This window comes from Melospiza georgiana, chromosome 8, assembly GCF_028018845.1.
Source record: "Melospiza georgiana isolate bMelGeo1 chromosome 8, bMelGeo1.pri, whole genome shotgun sequence".
Lineage (NCBI taxonomy): Eukaryota > Metazoa > Chordata > Aves > Passeriformes > Passerellidae > Melospiza > Melospiza georgiana.
The window spans coordinates 14,465,388-14,489,744 of NC_080437.1; the positions used below are offsets into that span (position 1 = coordinate 14,465,388).

The following is a 24,357-nucleotide window of genomic DNA, read 5'->3' on the forward strand; positions in this document are numbered from 1 at the left end:
AAGGGAAAATGCTGGATCTAGTGCTTGATGCTTAGGAGGAAGAAGACAAGCATTTTGTAATCTGTAATGGAAGTTATACTGAATCTGTGGAGTGCTTATATGACAGGGCATCTTCTTGCTTTGTATGAGTCTTAAAGTATTGGTGGCCTTTTAACTGCTCTTGTTTTTTATTTTTTACTAAACTATGTTAGTAAACTTCTCATATATCTACCTGAATAGTTTCTGTTGCTGTTTGCTTAGGATCTTATACCTTACTCAGTTCCATATCTCTGTTTTTTTTTTTAATCAGGGCACAGATGGAGCCTGGTTCTGCAGTAGGAGCTCTTTGTGCACAGAGCATTGGTGAGCCTGGCACACAGATGACTCTGAAGACTTTCCATTTTGCTGGTGTTGCTTCAATGAACATTACTTTGGGTGTGCCAAGAATCAAAGAAATCATTAATGCTTCAAAGGCTATTAGGTACAAATATTGTCTTGATCTGTTGAGGTTTTTTTTTCCTTTGCCCAAGTGAAACCTACTGGGTAAATTTGCAATACATGATAGCATTTTCCTGTCCTGAGCAATATACTAGACACCATTCAATTCAAATACCTAAACAAAAATCTGATGTCTGCCCAACTGTGATATTTAAGCCCACAGAGAAAAATCAAATAAAGGAAAATGATTATTTGTTAAGTGTAATATTTCCTTAGACTTCTTACCTATTGTGAAGTGCTCTGGTGCTTAGCAGTACTCGAGGCATACCTATTTCTAGGTGTGCATGAAGCCATGCTTAAATAATACTAGAATAACACATGCCATGAAAACAGTCACTAGTACTTGTGTGTTTGCTTGTTTTTACCAGCCTGAAGTACCTGAACAGTAATTGTTCTTAAATACACCTGAGGAAGCTGTAGATCTCTTTATTTTACTAAATACTGCTCTAGATAAGAGAGAAATTCCATAAGGCAGGCTCTAATTCAAGTTGCCACCTCTACTCTAGCTGAGCAATTTCCTACCTGGGTTTTCATGTGTGTGTGTTTATTCTTGTAGCACCCCTATTATAACAGCACAGTTGGACAAAGATGACGATCCTGATTTTGCCCGTCTGGTTAAAGGAAGAATTGAGAAAACTTTGTTAGGAGAGGTAAGAAAATTGTATTATTGCTTTAAATGGATGCATTAGCCAATTGCAATGCAACTGCCAATGGCAATTTTAGCCTTTTAGCCATTTATGCATGCTAATTGTTTTGTCCTTGTCTCTTAAAGATTTCTGAATATATCGAGGAAGTGTTTCTTCCAGACGACTGTTTCATCCTAGTGAAGCTGTCTTTAGAGCGCATCAGACTGCTGAGATTAGAGGTGAGTTGTTCAGTTCTTACAGATTATACCTTGGATGCATTACACAGGCTATCTTCATCCTGTGTCAGTAATCACACCAGGGGAAGCTAACAAAAAGGAAGTGAATGATAGATGTTGTGTGGCTACATTACATCTGGAAGGGTCTCTTGTATTTTTTCCTTGCAAAGTGGATCATTTCCCGTTTATTTGGAAGTGAGAGAGCATACTCTGGTATGGTGTTTTGCTAAACACAGGGATGCCATTTCTGTCCATTGGTTAATGTACAGGCTGGTAACCTTCAGCCTAGGATACTATTTCATGCAATTTATAAGACTAATTGAGAAGAGAATATTTGGGGATTTTCCCCCTACATTTTTCCTTTTTATAACCTGTTGAAAGATGGCTCCATTTATTTGAGCGCGTTGATACCTGCCGATAACCCCGATGTTTGCTGGCTGCCTTTTGGCACAGGTGAATGCCGAGACCGTGCGCTACTCGATTTGCGTCTCCAAGCTCAGAGTGAAGCCTGGGGATGTTGCTGTGCATGGAGAAGCAGTTGTGTGTGTGACCCCTCGTGAAAATAGCAAGAGTTCCATGTATTATGTATTGCAGTCCCTCAAGGAAGAGCTACCAAAGGTAAAAGCCAAGGCTGTCTCATGCTTTTGTAGGAGGTAATCAGTAGTAATAATTTGTTCCATGGTGGCAAGATGAAATAATTCTTGTTAGTATTGACAGTGATGATAGGCCAGGTCAGTAACTCAGATTGTGATGGTACTGCCTTGCTGTTGAAACTAAGCCATCCTTTACTAATATTTGTAAATAGAATGGAAGCTTTGATATTTTCCTTACAACATTTATTGAAGCATTCCAAGTGCAGCAGTTTTATGAAATAGTTACATCTGCTTTCAGCTGTATCTAAAATTGAACCACATGACACTATCTGGCATTTTTTCAGCTTACTGTGAGGAGACTCTACTCTGGGTTTTAAAAACAAAGATAAGGGAACCTTTATTGTTAGCAATTTGCCCTTTGGTTTGTATGGGTCTGCCACCATTCAGACACGCAAACCAGAGTGTGGCAATGTCAGACATAAAATAGAAAATGTAGCTAGTGAGTAAGGTTTGTACTACAATGTCAGTTTTGCACTAGAGTATTTAAGAGCAGGAAATCTTACTCGTATATGTTTTGAGTGAACCTTTACTCCATGTACTAGATCTTCTCAATAGGCTTGAATGCTGCTAAGTGTTACCCTTTTTGCTGTGTTACTGGATATATCAAAGTTACTAGGGCTTTTTTTGTTTTGTGAAGGTTGTAGTGCAAGGCATACCAGAGGTTTCCAGAGCTGTCATTCATGTTGATGAACAAAGTGGAAAGGAAAAATACAAGCTTCTGGTTGAGGGTGATAATCTACGAGCTGTTATGGCTACTCATGGAGTGAAAGGAACAAAAACATCCTCTAACAACACTTATGAGGTAATGTCTGAATGGGTGCTGTGGGGTTTTCCCTGTAGCATCTTTATTACAAGTGCTTGTTTGTGCTCAGATGCAGCAGTTGATATGGAATGAAGCCTGATTCCACTAATACATGTCAGAATGCATTAACACAAGAGAATAATTCACTGGCAGCACTGTTCACCACAAAGAAGCTGCTTCTATTAATATTTTTTAAATGGAGAAGTTTAAAAGAGTAGCCATAGAAATGGAATATCAGTATGCTGTCAGATGGTATTTATTCCAGGAGTGTACTTGCTCCAAACACTTGATTCTTCATTCATGTAACATGCAACAATCTCTTGTGTAGGTAGAGAAAACTCTGGGAATTGAAGCTGCCCGGACAACCATTATCAATGAGATTCAGTACACGATGGTGAACCATGGCATGAGCATTGACAGGAGACATGTCATGTTGTTGTCTGATCTAATGACTTACAAGGTTGGTACTATGGTTTTTCTAAATCTTACATTGGCCTGTTTAAACAAATTAATTTTGTCATGTTTGAGAATGGTGGGTGAGCTCAGGAAATTCATTCTGGGCTTAAGGAATTCCAAGTTGTACTGACCTAATACTCTTATTTGTATTTTACCCAAAATGCTTAATTACTCTAGTTCTTTGGGGGAGGGTGGATCTATTTTGACTGAAAACTAATTGATATAATGAGTAGGGAATGATAATTTCATAATGGAAAATAAGAATCCTAAGCATGGTGATGTGAAAAATAACTGTTTGGGTAGCCATGCATGCACTTTAAGGCTTGCTGTGTAGAAAGCCCCATGGGACGTGGTTTGTAACAGCTGTGCCATATGTGAAGCAAAGGATACAGACATGACACACAGAATCAGCTGACATGAAGAGTCTTACTCAACGTGTTAGTACAAAATCATCTGCTCTTTACTGATTGATTTTTTTCTTTCACATCCAATATGGTTTTGAGAGTTGACTACACTTAGTGAAGTAAGATTTTGCAATTTGCCTCCCAGAGTGCAAGGGTTTAATTTGGGTGAAATGGATGGAGTTGTGATTTTTTCCCAAACTGCAGAGCTTTGTTGTACTGAGCAGCAGCAGTCCCCAGGGCTGTGACCCTGTGAAGCTGCAGCACAGCAGTAGAAAAGGGATCAGAGTGCCATGTTTTCAACTTGGTGGGCTCCTGCCATGCATTCTTTCGCCTGTACTTAGGCTTCTATGTGCTATCTGATATAATCAGGATGTTTCTAAGAAATAAGAAACAGACAAGTCGAGTTAGTTTAGAAAGCTAATTACCTTTTTTCCTGGAGACTGAAAAAGATGAAGATTTAGCATCTTCTGTAGTCTCCTGGCAGCTGAGGTCAGATTTATCTGTAGGTAATAGGCAGTAGATTCAGCATAGTACTCTCAGACCCCACTGAATTTTGTAGTTCAGCAGCCACTTTGTAATTGTCGAGTTTTTTCTCATGGCCGTGTTTCTTTCAATTTGTTCAATAGTCAAGATCTATTCAAGAGCTATTAACCATTTATACCAGCTTCTATTGTATAGAAAGTATGATTTTTGTTTTATGTAAGTATTCATTACAACCAAACTACTAACTTTCAGGATGTTCAACTGTGAATCAATGTATTATGACAGTACTATATTGTAGATAGCATATTTATTTATTTATTTACTCAGGCTTACTCTTTGGGTTTTTCCATCAATCAAGGGTGAAGTTCTGGGCATTACCAGGTTTGGACTGGCAAAAATGAAGGAAAGTGTGTTGATGCTGGCTTCTTTTGAAAAGACTGCAGACCATCTCTTTGATGCTGCCTACTTTGGACAGAAGGATTCTGTTTGTGGTAGGTATTGCCAAGTGTGTTACAGTTTTTGGTCCTTACCCAGCATCTGTAAAACCTCTTCAAAGTATTCGAGTTCTGTCTTTGTTAAGCTTCCTGTTCAGCTGGTATGTCAAAAACTTCAGGTTAAGTTCAGACTTGAGGCTAATTCATTCTAGAAGTCCTGGAAGTTTGTGTTCCTCTACTTATCATCTCAGACTGAGATCTTGAAGTCAGTTGGATATTTGTTGGATGTTTCTTGAAGTAGGCTTTGAGTAATTGGGTTTTATTTCTCACCCTAGATCTCAATGAAATACCAGGAAATTTGTCTTACTATCAATTGTCCTGGTTTTCCAGTTGTGAAAGTTTTTTTATCTTCAACACCTAGAGCTGTTGAATAAATCTAGTACCTCACTCAGTATTTAGATTTCATTTTCATTCCTGCTAAGAAGGGGGACAGGTACATCTCAGCCTAGCTGAAGATTATACTCTTACCTGATTGCTTAGGTCATTTAGCACTTGTACCTAGTAATAAGCAGAAGGGCCAAGTTCTTCATATCTTCATTTAGTTCTACTCTAAAGAGATTAATATTGTGGATCTTTGTTTTTTTAATCAGAAGTCTTGTTTATCAGTATTCACGTCTTTAACAGCAGACAAGATACTTGTCAGAAATTTCTTTTTAAATATATGTGTTCCTGAGTTTTAAGTTTAAGTACATTAGCAGCCACTGAATCATCTTAGTGAGTTCATGAAAGAATCTGCTAAATTTTGACAATATATGGCTACATATGCTCAAGTGTATGCATGCCCATATACATACAGCAAACAGAAAACCCAGTCAATGAGTTCTGGCATTCTGTTCATCTCCTTCTTTAGTATTTTTGTCATGTGCTCAGATGTTTGGAATTGAAATAATTTTGGGGTTTTGTAATGCCTTTGCCCCCGTTCTTTTCAGATATTCTTCTCCTTTTAGTTACATGTATTTTGGGACTGAATTATTAAAAAGTCTGTCTAATAGGTTAAATGGAGAAAAGAAGTAAAGCAGGTTTCACTCTTTTCAAGATCTGTTTATGCAATACCTACCCTCCTGGAGCTGAATTGGGAGTTTCTGGGTACTAATGAAATAAAGAAATATGCATGTGTTACACAAAAGTTAACTAGTTAACTAGATATATCTTGATGGTCTTAGTGTAGCCAGTTGCAAGCAGTGCTCTGTGCACAGTATTTTCTGAATCTTCATTTGTGCACATTCAAACTGTGAATCAAGTCAGAATTTTAATTCAGTTTATTTCATCCTTTCTGCATTCAAATGTACAGCTATTTATTGTTACCTTCCTGAACATTTATGTGAATGACAGTTGAGTTTTACTCCTGAGAATGTGCAAAAATGTCATTTAGATCATAACAGCATGCTGAGAGAGAAACACTGATATCTGAGAGCTTGCTTTGAGTGTGGAACGTTCATTCTTTGGAAAAGTTGTGCACATTGGTAGGTCTGGAATATACATGTGTCGGCACATTGCACTGGAAATGTTATAACCATCAAAAATCATTGGGACAGACTCAATCTTGCACTTCAAAACAAGCACTTTTTGAGTGGTGGAAATGCCAGGAGCGTTACAGCTCAAGTAGTTCTGTGCCTTTCTCACTGGGAACTTGTGGAGGTTTCAAGGGAGCCCTGCCAGGTTTGACTGAAGCCTTAGCACTGAGTCAGAGAATGAACATGAAGTAAGCTTGCCTTGCATCTTCTGCTATGAGCACTGTCTTCTCTAAAAACAAACCTTCTGAAGGGCTTTCATTACTGGACAAGATGTTTAGGTTAGGTTGAGTTTGTCCTGTAGAGTTTAACACTGTTAAGTAACATACATGTTAAGTAACATACTGGTTTGATGACCATGACATTTAACTTTGTCTAGTGAAGAGGCATTGGTCCTCACCTGTGAAGTTCAAGCACTTGCCCATTCTGTTTTGTAGGTAATACAAAACAGAATGGGCAAATGAAAGTAGTTTTGTAAATCCTTACTGTTCACATGTTCACTGTGTTTGTTTTGTTTTTTCCTAGGTGTTTCTGAGTGCATCATCATGGGAATTCCAATGAATATTGGGACAGGTCTCTTTAAACTGTTACACAAAGCAGACAAAGAATCAACTCCTCCCAGGAGGCCTCTGATATTTGATCATAATGAATTTCATATTCCCATTGTTACATAGTACTTGGACAGAAAACAAGATAGCAAACAATATTTAAATTAAGCAAAGTGTATTATTGGTTCTATGTGTCTCATAGGGAATTGGTAAGTGAAATTATATCAAAAGAATTGCCCAAATGTTCACCACCTGTGGTTAGTACTGACCCTGAAAGAAAGAGTGCCCCAGAGAGTGGAAACAAATTTCAAGTTGTTTTCACCTGATAACATTTTCTTTTTCATGTGACAGTGTTAGCTTTTGCAGTTACCCACTGTGGGTACAAGCTGTTATTAACTCAATATTTATTTGATGTATATTCAGATTTTATTAAAAAACAAATGAGATTTGCAAGAGAGTTCTGTGAGCTTGCCCAGAATGCTTTTGGAAGTGTTCTTTCAGCAGGAGCTGCAGAGGTCAGTCTACAGCTTTTAAGAACAGAAACTTCAGAAAGCTGGAACTGAGTCTGTGATTAATTCATCGTGAGTTCAGGAGCACATTTCAAAGTGTTTGAAATCATTCTCTTTGCTTTTGGCAGCTTTAATGAGTTTTTCTTTATCCCAGGTTATTAGCCAGTAAATTATTTTCCTCTTCAGGATTCTGTTTTGGGACCGTATCTACAAGAAGCTGTACTTTAGGGATGCTACTAAATTCTGAGAAGACTGTTGTAAGAATATTGCAAGTTACAGATAGTTTTTCATATGACAGCAACTGTCTTAACTGCTGGAATCAGTAACTTAGAGCAGTCCTAGTTTTGGGAAGGTTTCCTAGTTGAGCAGGATCATTGAGCAACCTACTTTGATTTTATGATATAGAGTACAAACTGAAGGATGCTGTTTTTAAGCATTGCCATGAAATAATTTGGAAGTATTTTGAGCTGTAGTCCACTGAAGCAGTTATCAGAATGAATATAGAGCTCAAATAATTTCAGTGTAGTATTTTAAATTTATTGTGGTGCTATGGAGGGAAAGTACAGTAGTGTTTTCTCAGCAGTGTTTGGGTACTCAGGGTGCTCATGACATGGGTCAAGGTTGAAGAGAAATAAGTAAAGGGAAAAGTTGAAATTGTCCCGTTTTGAGGAAAAAGTAGGCTGCTCTGTATTCTAGCATTTGAAAATGAACAAGTTTTGCTGCAGTTTTTCTTTATGTCCACCAACAGTGTAAGTCTACATTCAGAGACTGTAAATCTATTGGTCTAAGTCTTCAGGTGCCACTGTGTCTGTTTTTTAATTCATCCTCCATGCAGACAAGATCTCATATGAAGTTCAACACAGCTATGCTCAAATTATTTTGTGGTTTTGGTGTGATGCTAAGATCTACATTTGCCTAGATTTTGGCAGGGTGAAAATGGAGAATGCACTGTATTTACTATCTGCTGTAAAAGTTATATATATTTTGCTATCTCTGTTTTATCAATAGAAATTTCAGAATAAATTCAAGTTTGCTTTGTGATCTCAGTGAGATTGCCACTTACTCATTTGTCTATTTCTTTGTCAAGATGTAAATTTAACATGGGTAAAGGCTTTGTGGAGAGAAAGCCCATAAACTTTTCCTGGGGTTAAGTACTTTGTTTTATCAGGGGAAATTCTACTGATAGTGCTTGACATTTTTGTGAATAAAGATTCTATTCAAGGTCTAAGTGGGTGGAGTTTGTACTGGAACAAATAACCACATCTTTCCTTTTTCCATTTTTTAATTGGTTGGTTTTTTAATTTGGTTGGTTTTGATTTTTGGGTTTGGTTGGTTTGGGGGGTTTTTTGGTTTGGTTTTTTGTAAATGTAGAAAAATGAGCTACTTAAATGCTGGGTTTGCTCTCTTGTATATTTTAAAATTAAGACTAAAATTACATCTTTTATCCTTGTCTTAAATATGACAATAAAAAGAGGCAGAGGTAAATAATGTGTGTCCCTTGTGTTTATTTATGGGTATATTCTCTTTGCATAATTTATTTATGAATGAGCTAACCTCTATTTCTTTGTGTAGTTAGTTAGACAGTAGAGAATTATTAAGCTTAAATCTCAGGTGTTTATAACATAAATGAATAAGTAATATAAAACCTATCTTGCATAAAGCCACTATGTCTTGTCCTCAGAGCATGCTCTGAGCCTCATGCGTGTTTCAACCAAAAATAGATTGTTTACAAGAGCACTCTGAATTAGTAATTATTGTTTGAGCTCTCTGTACAGTCAGTAAACAAATTAGCTGTTGGATTTTACTCATAAGCGGCTTTTTTAAGCATCAGTTTTAACAGTTAAGAAATGGAACTTTGTAGTATTAAAATTGGTGTTTTGAATAAAGTTTTTAGCCCTAGTTTGGGTTTAATTTTTTTTTACTAATAAATACTATTTTTACATTTTCCCCTCTTTTCCAATTAATGTGCTAATTAAAATTAGTTAAGTGTAAATTTTCAAGAAATAATTTTGATTTTGAATATCTGTATCCTGCTTTAATTTTTTCCATCTGTTTTAAAACAAATTTAGCGTTTTTAATAAATTAAGCACTTTGTTGGTGTGTTTATTAGGAAACTACTTCAAACACATCTCTTATCTGCATAGAGGGAAGAAAACAGCTGTGTGTGCTAAATAGGTTTTCTGTTATGACTATGGAAAGTTGGAAGTAAATCCAGAACTGTGCTGCCTTGAAGAACTTGAAGAAATTCAGTATAGAGGGCTATTCCCTTTTTTGCTTAACTATGCTTAAAGAAAAAAAGCAAAGGAAAGCATGTGAATGCTGTGTTTTATAAATTAACTACAAGTAGAAAAAATTGGTTGTTTCAGGACAAACACTCCTTGATGTCTGAGCATTTGTCACTGTTTCAGTAGAAGTTGAAGGAATCACTGCAGTAGGAATGCCTCCGTTTTGTATCACTGTGCCTGTAGACAGCAATGTCTTTAGAAGCCCATAGCAAGGATATGGGATACAGCAGGATACAGTTTTTCATAGTTTTTGCATATTTTGCCTAAATTATTCTGTGCCAGTAACTAACCTATCTTCAAAGTGGTTGGCTAAGCTTTGAGTTCAGACCTAGGAAGGTCTATTGGTAATTCAGTATGTTCAAAAAATCAAAAGCAATTGGCTTATTGTTATATTGTCTAAGAACAGACAATCTGAAAGGGACCAAATTAAAATATATGTTAATATTTTAATGCACCTCTTCTTGGCAGGTTATTTAGATGTGGTTATGGTTCTGATATAAAGGCATAGCAAATTTATCTTGAAGAATGAGTATCAAAATCTCACAGGCCAATCCAAAATAGTCATAGAAAGCAAACAAGCCCTGCTACTTTTGTGTTTCAGTGCTTGTGAAAATGAATCCAAATTTCTTGTGACTGTTAAAATGAGAATTGTGTAACATTCCTTCTAATGGAATTTAGGTCATACTATCGTCTTCCACTAGAGAGCAGCGTTTTCTTTTGAGGAAAGAGGTATTGGGTAGCTTATTTTTTCTATTGAAAATGGGGTTTTTGCAATATCAGGACATAACTTTCCCTATCACAGTTACATTTATCTGTTAAGTTGATGTACCTAAGGAAGGAGATGAAGAGACTGTATTTTCCTAAGAGAGAGAGAGAGTAGAGTCCACATATGCTTTTTCATTAATTAGTAGAATTTTCACTTTCATATCACTTGTCTATCTGGCTTAAAAAACAAACACCCAAAAAGCAGTATTTCAGTAAAGGCTATAGTCATTCCCAAAAGTGTGTCATGAGCTACTCCTGTAAAGTGACAGCACAGGCATCTGCAATGATTGGGGACATGTCTTTTGCAGCAGCATTTTCCATGCAGCTGAGCTTGTTCCAGTCTGCATTCAGCCTCTCCAGCAGGCACTGAAATGCAGCTCCCAGAGCTGCTCTGAAGTGTGAAGTTCTGGCAGCTGCCTCCAGAGTGTCTCACATCCTTCAGCTGCTGTACAACTCCAAGGCAAGGCTGCATTAAAAACATTTGAAGGTGATGCTATTGATGCAAGAGCCCAATGGTTAGGACTGGAAATAACATTAAACAGGTGATCTTTGTGTATAGACAGCTACAACCAGTAAGATTTATGGAAGATGACTTCCACATGAATATCTGAAAGCCACAAGGATGCCTGTAGTTTGGTAGTTCCTATTGGATTTGTGAGAAGCTGGCAGTGGCTGGATGTGCTTAGGAGTTCTGTGGGCCTTGAGCTGCTCTGATACTGCATTTCTTTAACCACCACCTTTACTTCTGTGTGCATCAGATGGTAAAAGGTGTTTCTTTATCCAAAGGGTCTGTCCTGTGAGTCCAAGCCTTCAGAATCAGGAATGATTGCATGCTCCTTTCAGAACTTAAGACAGTAGATAGGACTGATGTTGTACAAAAAATGGTGGTTTCTGCAGGTGCTGAGGATAGAGGGAAGAAAACTGAAAAGACAGGAGGTTCAGAAATAAGCAAGTGTGTGTGAAAATGGAGTAGGAATTCAGGTCTGCTTGGGGAAGAAACAGAGATGGCAGCTGGGTAAAGTGACACACAGATACTCATAATCTCTTCACAGAGTCCTAGTGAAGTAATGGAAGTAGCTGAGAAAAGGGCAGGTATTTATTCATTCCTGTCATTTGTCCTGGGGATTGCTCTGAGTGGCTGTGACAAATGGTAGTTAAATCATCACTAATTTTGTAGATGACTGTTAATAATGAGCAGTAACCCTGAATTAAATCCTTCAGGTATTGTATCTGTTTAGTTATAAAGCTCTTTCAACTAACTGTGTATAATTACAGCTGCTGAACTACAGTGATTGCTACTGTTAAGTGTAAAAACTGCTGTTCCTGATGGGTTCTGGTACAGCTCATGTGGAAAATTGTAACTATAATTAGCAGGCAAATAGGAATCTTTTAAAATGTGTTAATACCTGCAGTTAGATCAGAAATATTCCTAGAAAATCCTTAGCTGAGGTGTTTTTAATAAGATGTAAGTTGTGCTACTGGGACAAGAGACAGAAATTACATCAATTACTTTCAATTACGAATTACATCAATTCCTTTTGTGTGTCTCTTCCTAGAGGAGAGGTGACAATATATATGAAGAGCAGACAGGTAATTCAAGGAAATCTGTGAAGCAAAGCTTTTCTATGTATTCTGTGTTGCTGTTGGTCATTGCCCTGTGGTGGCAGACACTCATTGCAAGCTGTCTTAATTTTAATGTTGGTTTTAGAACCAGATAGGCACCCACATGTCCTCTTTTACCCATTCCTCTGCACTTTCTCACTGTGGCTTTTAGGATCCACAGAAAGCTGGGGTACCCCTTCAGATTTCATACCAATTTCTTCTCCATGACAGAGGTGTTTCGCCTGGTGGAGACAGTGTTGGCCTAAAATGAAGCTGTTGCAAAAGCAGCAGGTACCTGGATTATTCACCACAGGCATATTTTTCTCCTTTTTGTGAAAGTGTAGGTTGGTTGCTTAATCTTTTGACACATATGATAGTTTTCTCAGTGGGTATCTCTTTTATATGTTAAATTATATAGATTTTTAGAAGCAAAATAAAGAAAATTAACTGCCAAGAAATGCAAAAGCAATAATGAAATTGTGTTGGTAAATGTCACGAGTCCCAGAAAATGCCAGAATTAGTTGTGAGACTTTGAAGTTACTTTTCTTGATTTATGATTCCAGGTTCATTGGTTTCTGGGAGTTAATTAGTGTGGTATGATTCATCCTGATGTGTCACAGGGAAGGGATTCTTTGGCTCAGGTTGACTGACAGCACCCCCGTGGTAAACTGCTGATGGTGTTTGGAGTGATGAGGATGGCTCTGGCCATGCCATGGTGCAGGCTTGAGGCAGGGACAGTGTGTGACTCCTTTCTCTAGGGCACAGTGGGTAAGGAATCTCTTTCATGGGTAGGAAGGACACACCTCACCCCTTACTCTGCCCTGATCCCTGCACTTTTCCAGTTCAGTGATGCTAAAATATCTGCTGTTTCTGTAGGTACCTTGACAAGCCCACACAGTAACTTGCTCCCTTTCCCATATGCCATTCTTCCAGATTTTCCACTCATGCAAATATTTTCCAGTTACATCAGAGACTTTCTTTAAACTTTTATTTTTCAGAAGATACATAGTTCTTCTGACTAATGCTACTGCTGTGCATTTTCTAGTTCCCTTTGCATTTATTTCTGTCTCCTTGTCCTTGTTTCTCCCACAGATTCCTCCCTTCTGGACCCGTAGTGACTGTCACTGCTGGTGACACTGCTTCCCTGCAGCAGTGCTATGTCAACCATACTGTGCCACTGGCTGGATTCAGCTCAGCCATGCAAGGTTACTGTGAATGCTTGCCTGGAGGATAATTAAACCACTCAAGGAAGAAACATCTCCTCAGCACATCTGGACGTGAAATCTACTGCCATCAAAATTACAGCTATGGTCAAATAACTTTTGGGAAAAAAAATGACCTTATTATATAAGGTAATATATTTGTACTTTGAAATGAAAGGCATCCCTGCTTCATGTGGCTCTTTATAAGCGCTAAAAACTATATTCAGGCCTTTAGATCTCCATTTACTTTTGTCTTTAGCCTGTTTCTGCTTTCTTCTTCAGCTTTCCTACTTAGCTGGCACAAATATCTTCTGCCTTGCGTGTGTTTGTATGTGTTCTGTTGAAAATAAATGTGGGGAAGGATGAGCAGCACAGCAGCTTGGGAAGTCGCTGGCAAATGCAGAATCAGTGAACTCTTGCTGCTACAGACTTAGGAAGACCTGGGGAAATCTTTAGAGTCTGTACTTTAGATTCAGTCTGTGAAAGACTGTTAAATTAGAATAGTCTTGCCTGAGCATTATGGTTGTGAGAGCAGATGAGAGAATCATCAAGGTGAGTGAAGGGACTATGCTTGTGAAAACATACATGTTATAAGGAGTACTTACTTGACAGGATGTGGGGATTAAAGAATGTGATTAGCATCTGCTGTGTGTAGTTCTTTTCATTCTTTCATCTTCCAAAGAAACTCAAAAAGGTTAATAGTTGGTGCTGTTGCAGTCAGCTGCAAGGCAGACACTGAGTTGAGCTGGAAAAGGAGAGGGCAAAGCAGTGAAGCTCTAGGCTGCCATTAATGATCTTGGAAGGGGAGGGTGGCAGCTCTGAAGGCGAGTTAAGGGGGAAAAAATTCTAGGAGTACAAATAGCCCATGGTAAAAAGGATGATATTTGGCTTGCCTTGCTGATGAAGTGTATTTGTGCTTTATGAAATATCCCTAGCAGATCTGGAGACTTCTTATTTTGGTTATTCTTTTGCATAGTCTTTTTATTACCAAACTGGGGCTTAATCCAAATCCCCTGGAAACCAATTAGAGATCTCAGCAGAACTGGATGAGCTTTGATATATGCATTATATTAAATATTTCTATCCATCAAACTCCCACAAGATAATCCATCTTTATAAGTTTCAAACAGTTGAACCACACTTCTCTAAATTGCTGCAGACTTGATTCAAAAAGAGTAATTTTACCTAAATTCTTTTTAAGGCTTCTATGCCACTCAGGCCTTTGTCTCAGATGTTTCTCCTTATTCTGGGCTGTGCTGAATATCCTCTTTTCCATTTTGTACGGAGGTGTGCATTTTCTGTTTGTCTGGGGAGTTGTTTTCGTTGTTCAATTTTGACAAATCTTGGTATTTATAAAATTTTAAGTTCTAAATTATTTTTGTGCTATTTTTCTTTTTAAAAAACTAATTTGAATTGCTGAATGCTTAATTTTTACATTTGTGTTATGTGTGGGAAAAATACAAGACAGGTTGAAGATCTGTAGTTTGTTTTAAGCCGGATGATCAAACCTAGTGGAAGCTGGTAATGCAGCTGCCACTGTGCCAAGCTGAGACATTATTTCATTCTGGAACTCTCTGATGGCTTTCCCATCCCTCCAAGGCACGTAGGCTGAAGCAGAGACTGGAGTACTTTTGCCTTTCAAATGAGAGTGTAATTTAGGAGTTACTTCATTTCACATTTGTTACTGTTTGCAGAACTGATTTCAGTTAAGTCCAGTATTTTTGTCATTTTAACCACCCTTCAGTCTTTAAGTTTCATCTTGGTCCATGGTCTGCTTTGTCTGAGCAAAGTGACTACAGCAAGTTGTACAAGGGTTTCTCTTTGACTTTATTCTCACTGTCATTCCAATGTTTTGTTTTCCTCCTACAAAAATCTTTTCCCTCTCCTGCCCAAGGAATGTCCTGCAATATTAAAAGTAAAAATTTCTTCTCCAATCAGAAGCATATCAAATTTATGTGGTATTTCTGTAAACAGAAATCCATGTGTCACTGTCAAGTAGCAGTTCAAGTCTTAGCATGAGTATGACACACGATTTGATGCAAATTTTTCAATGTTCTGACCATCTACCTTTGTCTGGCTTTCACAAGCATTTGTAAAACTGTACAAAATCCATTAAAGTACACTAGAAATGCTTCTCCTGTATCATAAACCAAGTGAATACAGAATGCTAGAGCATTTATTATGAAGCAATAATAATAAATCCCCTCCAGCTCCCTACAATCCTGTTTCTCTTCTTCCACACATGAGGAGCTTTTGCAGTTCAACCCCATCTGAGTATTGGTCTGTTCCCAAATGTGGATGTGCTGGGTTCTGGGGTTTTTTAAGAAATGGGCTGCCACCTCTGTTATCCCCTTGGCTTAAGTATTGCAAAATAGATGAGCTGTGGGACGGGCTCTTCAGGCATGTGTGGATAGACAGGTGTTGCACAGCATCTAGAAAGAGAATCACACTTGCATGCACACCTGTCTCCGTTGTCTCAGGGAGCTCTTTGGGCTTGGACTAGAGACACTTGGACTACCCTGGAATTTCAGAGGCATATTGACTTTTCTGGAGCCATTTTGTTTGAGTTCAGTTATGCCATGATCAAAGCACTGCCCCTGGAGTCCCTGGAAAACTTACCTTGTATTTGACATGGATTCAACTCTTAAACCCTTGTACGTCAGTGAGCAGCTATTGCTGTGAAAAGTACAAATGTCATTCTTAGAGCTAAGAGATGGAACATAAGGAAATGCTTTTGCTTCTTCAAGAGCCTTTAGATTGAAGTTGCATTTGAAAATGCAACTCATTGCTGACAAAACCAATGAAGATGGTGAAAATGCACTGAGGCATTCTCTGGAATCTTTACTATTACATTTGACTATCTTCTTCAACTGCAGTTTGGGTTTTCTTCCTACAAGCTCCCAGTTTTTGCATGGCTTGTTTATAGAAGTTGCCCATGGATGTTTAGGGCACCCATTTGCTTTTATCTCCCTGTTAGTGCTAAAAGAAGTAAAAGCAAATGATTGGTATAAATAATCTTTTGCCTTGACTTGAAAAGTGACCTAGAAACTGAACCAATAACAAGCTGCAAGCAACAGCTTTCAAAGGAGCTGTTTAACATCTGCTTGCTTATACAAGTTAACCACATCACAAGCCAGCCCAGTCTCCCAAAGAAAATTAAATCATGCCCCTGGTCTGTTCTAAGCAGATGGGTACTGGGGATTTGCTTGCAGAGTGTCTTCCCTATAAAAGCTGAAATCCTTTCACCCCTGCAGGACTGCCACCACAGGGTTTCTGGTTTTCTTTTGCTGCCTCTTTTTGGAAGCAGTTGTCTGAGAAACAGAAGTGATTGCGTGTATTCACAGCTCCAGGAGGAGACGATTTACCTACCATTTTCTTCTCCCCCTCCTCACCCCAAACAAACAAGTACCCTTCCTGCCAGCTATTCTGCCCTTGAGGAAGGCCTTTTCTTTCTCTTTTAACAAGTTGATTAAGTAAAACAAGTTTATTTGCTTTTTGAGCAGCCCAGGGGGGAATCTAAAACCTTCAGCAAACAGAGTTTGCTTTCTGTTGAAGCTTGTTGAAGCTGACTCAAATAACTGTCTCATCTTCATTTCCATTTGCCCAGAGTGGGAAAAGACCATAACAATTTCTATCTGAAAACTGCCTAGTGCAGTACAAGATGAAGTGACTAGTAGGTTTTATAGCTACAAAAAACCCCAAACAAACAAACAAACAAACAAAAAAACCAAACAAACAAAAAAAACCAAAAACCAAACAAATAAAAAGGGCAAAAAGTGGCAACATAATCCTCTGGTCTGCTTTCCCTCATATGGTATGTCACGGATGTTCAGTGAAGAAAGAGCTAAACCATTTCCTGAAGTTCACAGTTACACATTTTTGGGAAGATAAATGATCCTTGTGCTTCTGTGAGTGTCCAACAGCAGCTCCCTCAGTCTGCAGCTGCAGCAGGAGCTCTGAGGAGCTCAGAATTTATGGGCATAGCCCATTCCTGGATACGGTACTGCCAGGTGAAATATTTTCCCTGGGCACTGCTCAGACTGCTCACATTATGGTTTGGGGTTTTTTTAATGGCTAAATGAGATCCTTTGATTTGTTGGACATTAAACCAGCACCTTACTATCCTGCAAGTGCTAATTAATTGTCTATCAGTTACATTAATATAAAAAAACAAGCTGCTGTTGAGAGCTGCTTAGCTGCTAGTGTTTTGTATTACACCCATGACCAAGTCTCTGTGGTGTTCATGTTGTACCTAAAGAGCTCTAATCGTGGTGGTTTCTTGTATTTTTCATATGCCTGTCTTGGAGATTGCATAACCTTCCTTCCATTAACTTATGGTAAATTTCTCAATATTTTTCTCTAAACCTTCATCTGATGGTTTGAATCACATGATTACATGTGTGGCTTTTGTTACAAAGCCGTTTCTGGGATGCACAACTGCCACTGGAGCCTGAAGACCTGTATCCTAAGGGCTCCAATACCAAAAAGCAACTGAAATGTCTGCCATGTACTTAAACTAAATTTTAAAATCCTCTAATCTTGAAGAAAATCCTCTGGTTTTGGCCAGATTGTGTGATTGGTTCAAACTAAGGATTTTGAGGAGGTGATTTACCAGGAAACCTACAGCAGCAGAGCTGCTGCTGCGACTTGGGCAGCAGTAAGCAAGCAAAGAAGGAAATGTTTGAGGAGTGACAACTAATTTTGCACAGAAGACTACTGTCCAATGAAAAGTTCCATTAGAATGAGTATAATAAGCCTGTTTTAAAGCCTAGATAAATCTAAAGGGTGTCCTATCAGAAAATATCAGCATTCTGGCATACTGTAGTGATCTGAATTTGGGTCACTGTATAACTTGTGGCATAATAAATTTGCCTCCATTTCATAACTTGAGTCTTCAAAATATACCCATGTTTTATGAAAACGTTCCCTGCACTTGCTAGAGAAGGTCTACACTGAGTTAAGTAACAGCAAGGTCCCTCTCTTAGACAGGCAAGGCTCTGACAGCTGGACCCATGGAAGAGACATTTGTGCAATGAGAAATTTATCTGCATTTTTCTGAGAGCAGACTTACCATTTGCAAGACAAATGCAATGTTAGAGACTCAGATGCGACAAAAAGGTAGAAACTGCATTTCCAAAAAGAAAGAAAGAAACCTGGTACAACAGAGATCTACCTGCTACCTGGCACTGCCTGAGAAGGGCAACAGGCCATATGCATCTGCAGGCAATAGCTGGGGCAGGCAAGGCGTGAGGAAAAGATCAATGTTTTATTTTGCAGAGAAGGCAAAGGACTAAGACACACTTCTGGGAGAGGCAGGAGCAGCAGTACCTAGAGCCACCACTTCCCTCTAGGTTTTGAAATGGGACTCAAATAGCCAAGTTATGCCCTGCCTGAACACTGCCATTCCTGTGTGACTGCAAACCCTGGTGAAAGGTGCTCTTCAGTGCCCAGTCAGGAAGAGGAGGGAACTCAAGATTGTCTTTATTATTTCAAATAGCAGAGAACAGCTGCATCGACCTAGAGCAGGGCTCTTAACATAATGCCTCTTAATGAAATTTGATGGCATGTTTCCTTTCCTTTACAGGAAACTGTTTAAGCACATACACAGTACAATAATATTGTTAAAGGAGATTAGCTGAGATTAGAAAGTCTTTAAAAAAGGACATATTTGAATAACTTGTGCAATCTTTCTTCAGTCTCCCTGTGCATGTGCTTTCCAAAAGCTTTGCATTGCACAGTGTCCTGAGGCAGGCACAGAGGGCCCTGCTGTGGCACTGGCCAAGGGAGGTGTGCTTAGTGGGTGACACCAGGCAGCTTTCACTTCTCACCTGTGCTGTGAGGCCAGCAATTAATGCACTCTGGTTAGTGAGCACTTGTGGATTCTGCAATTACTTGAGCTGCAAAACTGACCAACTTTAACTAGAGAGAAATAGGCAGATTTTCTTATAAATTCAAATAGACTAGAACTAACATAGTTTGCAGGAATTTGTAGCATTAGTCATTAGAAAACAAAGGTAATCTCTGTGTATTTTGTATAGCAAAGAAAGTTGTTGAAAAAAAACATGGATGCAAAATTAGAAATTAGTTTACAGGAGCATTAAATAAAAATGAATGGACCAAAAAATAAAAATGAATAGGCCAAAAGTGAAGATACTAACTTCAAAATCACCCCATAGTTTCAAGTATTGTTGTAAATAATGACTTAAGGTTGAAAACAATCCCTAACTCCTCTTCTTCTCTGTCTGCCTTTGCCAGAAGTAGAATGCCTAGCACAATTGCATTTCTCTCATGTTTTCACATGAGAGAAATCATCATCTACTGAGCTATATAAAGTGGCTTGAAACTCAGTTCAGGATCTGAATTCTCCCACTGGGTGTGTTAACAGGAAATTTTAGGCAACAAAGGCTGTCCCTTGTACCTCACTGAGTCCAGGTCTCTGGACATTAAGTAAACCACAGGGTTGGTGGGACCGGAGACTGTCAGATAATTGCAGTTCTTTCTTGATATAATTGGGTTACCACCACAACCAGTAAAGCCCTTTCAGTTTAACTGAAATGTATGAAATGTGAATTTAAGATGAGAACTGTGGTCATTCTGCAGTCTGTTTGCAAATTAAGCTAACATATGGTGCAAGTGAAGTTGGCAGCCCGTTTACTTTCAGACAGAGTTGTTACTCTCCTATTTCTTTGATAAACGATTGCGTCCCCCTGCTACGGCTGACTACGGACACATCTGTACTCTATTCGTCAATTGCTTGGTCTCTGGTCATTCATAAAACGCTGAAGAAATTTACAAGGGAGAGGAGCCGGCAGCTATTACTAGTGTTTAGATCTCCTTTGCAAACTTTTGTTTTTGCAAATTCTAATGGACAAAGGCCGTAAGCAGTCTGTTACTATGTTGACGTTTAGCTTTTCCCGGTTTAGGACGAAATAAACCTTGCCGCCTGGAGCTGCCGCCCGGTGCCGACTCCGGCAGCCTCAACAGGCGGCCGCTCCCGCCTTGGGAGAGCGCAGCGGCACGGCCCGCCCGGCTCCGGCCCCGGCCCGTCAGCAGCGCGGCAGCGCCGCCTTTGTCTCGCCGCCGAGACACCCGGCCCGGGCACCCCGTCCTGGCCCGGCGGAGCCCCGGAGGGAGGAGCGGCGGAACCTCGGGCAGGCCGCGCCGCGGGTCCCTCCCCGGCCCGCCCCGCTCGGCGCCGCACGGGGGCCGGGGGCGCCCCTGACTGACGGCCGGGGGCGGGCGGCGGCCGGGCCGGGCCGGAGCGGGCCGGGGGAGCGGCGGCCGCTGCGGCGGGCGGGCGGCGCGGGGCGGGCGATGCGATGCCGCAGCCCCGTCTCGGCGCAGGCGGCAGCTTTGTGTAGCCAATATGGCTGCGTGCGCCCGCCGATGAAAGGAGGCGCCTGGAGCTGAGCCCGTCTCCCCGCACCCCCTCCCGGCCGTGTGGCTGCGGCGAGCGGCGGAGAGAAGTTATCCCGACTGCCCCGCGGGGGTGCGGGGTGCCGGGAAGCGGCGGCGCTCCCCGCGGCTCCCGCTCCCGGCGGTCCCCTCCCGCGGACAGGCGACAGGAGGAGGACGAGAAGTTGTTTCGCCGCCCGGGGGGGCGGAAAGGAGGCGAGCGGGGCGCCAGACGGAGGAGGAAGAGGAGCAGCAGCCCCTGACGGCGGCTCGCCCCCCGCCTGCTGGAGGAGGAGGAGGAAGAAGAGGAGAAGGCAAAGCCGCCCTCGGCCCAGGTCCTGTCCCGGCTCCGCTCCTCCTCTCCGGACGAAGTTTCGCCGGGGGCCGCTGCGGGGGCGCGGGGTGCCGGAGGAGGGCGGCCGGCGGCGCCCGCCCCGCCTCGGCCCGCGCCTCCCCGGGGGCGGCGGTGGCGGAGCGGCGGGGCCGGGGGCGGGCGAAGTTTGGCCGGCGGCGGCGGCGGCCCTGCAGCGGCCATGGAGCCCAAGCACAAGGAGCTGCTCGCCCAGTGCCGGCAGAGCCTGGCGCAGGCCATGACCGAGGTGGACAAGGTGGTGGAGCTGCTGGAGGCCGCCGGCGCCCTCGGCCCCCGCGACCTGCGCGACCTGGAGGCGGCGGGCGGCGGGAAGGCCGAGCTGCTCATCGCCCTGCTGCTGGGCAAGGAACGGGACCACTTCCAGGACCTGCGGGTGGCCCTGGAGAAGACGCAGCCCCACCTGCTCTCCATCCTCTACCTGAACGGCGTGGCGGGGACGCCGGCCGCGGCCGAGACGGGCGGTGAGTGGGGCCGGGGGCGCGGGGCGGGAGCGGGAGGAGGCGGCGGCTGCCCCCGCCCACCCCCGCCGGGGCAGCGCGGGCCCCTCGGGCCCCCCGCCCGAAGGTGGGAAGGGAGCGGGCGGGGGTCCTCCTTTTCCGGTGGAGAATAAAACTCTCCCGTGTTTGCTCTTGGGCTCTCGATGCTTGTTTTCTGCTTCCGACCCTTTCGCTTTCTGTCCTGGCGGGAGCTCTGGTACTGGTCCCCGAGAGGTGCCGCGGATGCTGCTCCTTGCCCTTTGGAGAGGCCAGGCTAGCCCGGTTCTTGCGGCTGCTGCTGTTCCCCTAAGTCGGCTGGGGACCCGGGAAACCCGAACCCCGAGGGGCTTTTCTCCCCTAGCACCGACGCCGGTGGTGTTCCACAGCCGCTTCCCGGCCGGGCAGAGCCGAAACTCCCCCGTGCAGCCACTCTGCCGGAGTTGGCCGGCGGGCAGGGCTCCAGCAGATTTGCCTTGGAGTACATCTCGTAACTCATTCTCTGGACAGCCATGTGTTTGTTTGAGGCTATATTGTAGTAATTCTTCTTGGCAGTTAGAAAAGGGAAGAACATTGATTCTAACAGATTAGAACATTGATTTAACTGCAAATCCAGACGAGAAGATTTTGGGTGTAAAACACCTCCTTAAGTAAGTTGGGGTTTGATCCACAGGTCTTTCCTTGTTCTCCTCCCTCCAAAACAAGTCACAGCCTACTTTCATGTGTACAAACCAAAGCTTTAAAATTACAATAGTTGACAGTATATAAGGTCTTGCAAGTGCAGCTCTGTTTCTAAATAAAAAATTGGAGTAAATGGTAATTCTGTATTAAAGTGATGTGCAGGTATCATTATCCAGCGTGACCGAGTTGACTGATTCAGAAATGTGGGGTCTCTCCACTGTTGTTACTGGGTTCAGGATTTACAGTGTCACTACGTATTTTACATAAAGAAATGCTTTCAAAGGGCTTCCTGACTCTTACAAATTATACAATTTCTTTAAGAAAACAAAGCCCTTTAAGAGCTGCTTCTGTCTGGAAAGTAGTCCTTGCATGTGTGGTTGCACTGTGTACTCTGCCCTTGCTTGAATGATGCTGTGGATGGTAAGAGTTCTGTAAATGCAAATGCTTGGGGGTCTTAGGTTTTGTTTTATTTCAGTGTAGTGTAGTGTATGGCCTTTTCTAATGAATATATGGCAGGACCTCACAAGATGGGGGAGAAATGGACTGAACAATAGACCTCAATACTTGAAACATTATGTGGTCTGACATCAATGGGTGATGAGGGCACTCGCTGCCTTCCAGAATGGCACCCATGATGGCTTTGTATGGTTAGAGTAAAGCTCATTCTTGTCTTGTTGAGAAGATGAATTGATGGTACTGTGCTACCAGCACTCCCCAGGCTTAAAATCAAAGGTGTAAAGTATGAAAAGTAGAAAAAAAATAAAGTGTATGTTGGACACAGTTATAGTCTTAATTTTTAAAATGCAAGTTGGAATCGAAGAATGTCTCACAACACAGAATTTTCCAGGGAAAAGTAGTTTGATTGTCAAAGTGAGCTATATCCTGTTTGACTGACTGTGTTCAGGAGGCTTAATCTGAGTTAAACTAACGTGTGTGGGGAAGAGGGTTTCCTAATGTGATGAGTTTTAAAATGTTATTGCTTTCATTTATCAATGGTAATAAAAGCTAACTTTGAGAGTTTTCTTGTGATAAACATGTTTAAAAATTAGTTCACAGGAGATTGATTACAGCGAGCTTATTTAATAGTAGACCACAGAAAGGTAGTGGACCTGAGCCTTCAAATAGTGGTGCATATATTCCAGCACCCCCCTGAAGAGGTGTTATGGTAATTAGTCATGAGACTGCTTCTGTGTCCACTGAAAATCTCTGGTAATTCCTGGTCTTTTTGTGAGTTTGTCCTGGATGTGTTTCACAAAGAGTTCATATTTGAGGGTAACTGTGATGGAAAGGTTCATGTTGAACATGTAATCAGTTTTATTCCAATATCTCCCTCTAGGAAGTTCGACCACCCCTCTGCTCTTCTTGTGCCATTTGGGAGTTCTACTCCTTTTCACTGGAGATATTGGAGGTGGATGAGTCAAGTCACTTTTTGTTTTTTGGCAAGAAGTAAGATGTACATGTGGCAGTGAGAAGTGCTGGATTATGTATTTAAAATACCAAAGTGAAACAGCCCATGTCACGTAAAATGCCTTTATTCTTACAAGTAAAAAATATATATATCAAACATCCCTTTGATTAAACCTGTAGAGGTGAATAAGTTTGAGTTGAATAAGTTTTTTACATACATTAGTGTGTGTAAAAATGATAGCTTACAGTGGTAGATGTAATTTTAATATTGTTTAGAAGAGGAGGCTAATAAAATGCATATCACCTGAATGCTTGTTGGAGATGAAAACTGTTTGTAATCAATAATGTCTTGTAGTGGTGTTTGCGAATTTCTTTTTTCCAGTATGCTGCTGTTGTGAGGGAAGTGAGAAGGTAATTTAGCAACATAATTTTGTTCAAAGTTTCAGAAATCAGCTTACACACCACTCACTACAGTAGGATGAGTGTTTCTTCATCCATTTTGATGTGGTTAACATGTACCATTACTTTGTGTTTTCTTTCTTCTCGGTTTAAATATTGCCTCCTTTTGTGCTTTAAAGGTGATGTGTGAACTCTGATGGGAACTCTGGTTGTTATTTATACCTGCAGTTCTTGTGACTGGCTGGACAATGTAGAGCTGACACTTTTATAAGTATTTATCTGTGCCACACAGAGGGAGGTAAACAGCTGGGCAGACTGCTCAAGCGAAATAACTGGGGTCCTGGTAGCTGCTGAAAGATTTTTTCACTCTTTCTCTACTTTACAAAGAGCTTTTTTATCTTTATAGAGTTTCCCCCTGTTCAGTCACCATTTAAAGAGATTTATCTTCTATGGGGACTTCTAATTGCTGATTTTAAACCTTAAACTGTATAGTTTCTTCAATAAAATGTATGTTTTTAAAGTTTTCTCAATTTTGAAATAAAGCATAGTATGTGAAACTAATGTTAGTTAAGAGGG

At 41.1% G+C, this 24,357-nt stretch overlaps 2 protein-coding genes across 5 annotated transcripts in view; both read left to right on the top strand.

The window, feature by feature from the left end:
- Window positions 1-6,838, top strand: part of POLR3A (RNA polymerase III subunit A) — a 30,823-nt gene extending 23,985 nt beyond the window's left edge. Inside the window, exons 24-31 of the mRNA XM_058029050.1 lie at window positions 290-460; window positions 1,034-1,127; window positions 1,250-1,342; window positions 1,793-1,957; window positions 2,630-2,794; window positions 3,123-3,254; window positions 4,496-4,628; window positions 6,668-6,838. Coding sequence (XP_057885033.1) covers window positions 290-460; window positions 1,034-1,127; window positions 1,250-1,342; window positions 1,793-1,957; window positions 2,630-2,794; window positions 3,123-3,254; window positions 4,496-4,628; window positions 6,668-6,816 — 1,102 coding nt within the window. The 3' untranslated portion in view covers window positions 6,817-6,838. The remainder of the gene's footprint in view (window positions 1-289; window positions 461-1,033; window positions 1,128-1,249; window positions 1,343-1,792; window positions 1,958-2,629; window positions 2,795-3,122; window positions 3,255-4,495; window positions 4,629-6,667) is intronic.
- Window positions 6,839-20,956: 14,118 nt separating this feature from the next.
- The window catches only part of DLG5 (discs large MAGUK scaffold protein 5), a 97,102-nt gene continuing 93,701 nt past the window's right edge, over window positions 20,957-24,357 (top strand). For all 4 annotated transcript variants that reach the window (XM_058029045.1, XM_058029047.1, XM_058029046.1 and 1 more), the window contains exon 1: window positions 20,957-21,282. In XM_058029045.1, the coding sequence (XP_057885028.1) occupies window positions 20,982-21,282 (301 nt within the window). In that variant the 5' untranslated portion in view covers window positions 20,957-20,981. The remainder of the gene's footprint in view (window positions 21,283-24,357) is intronic.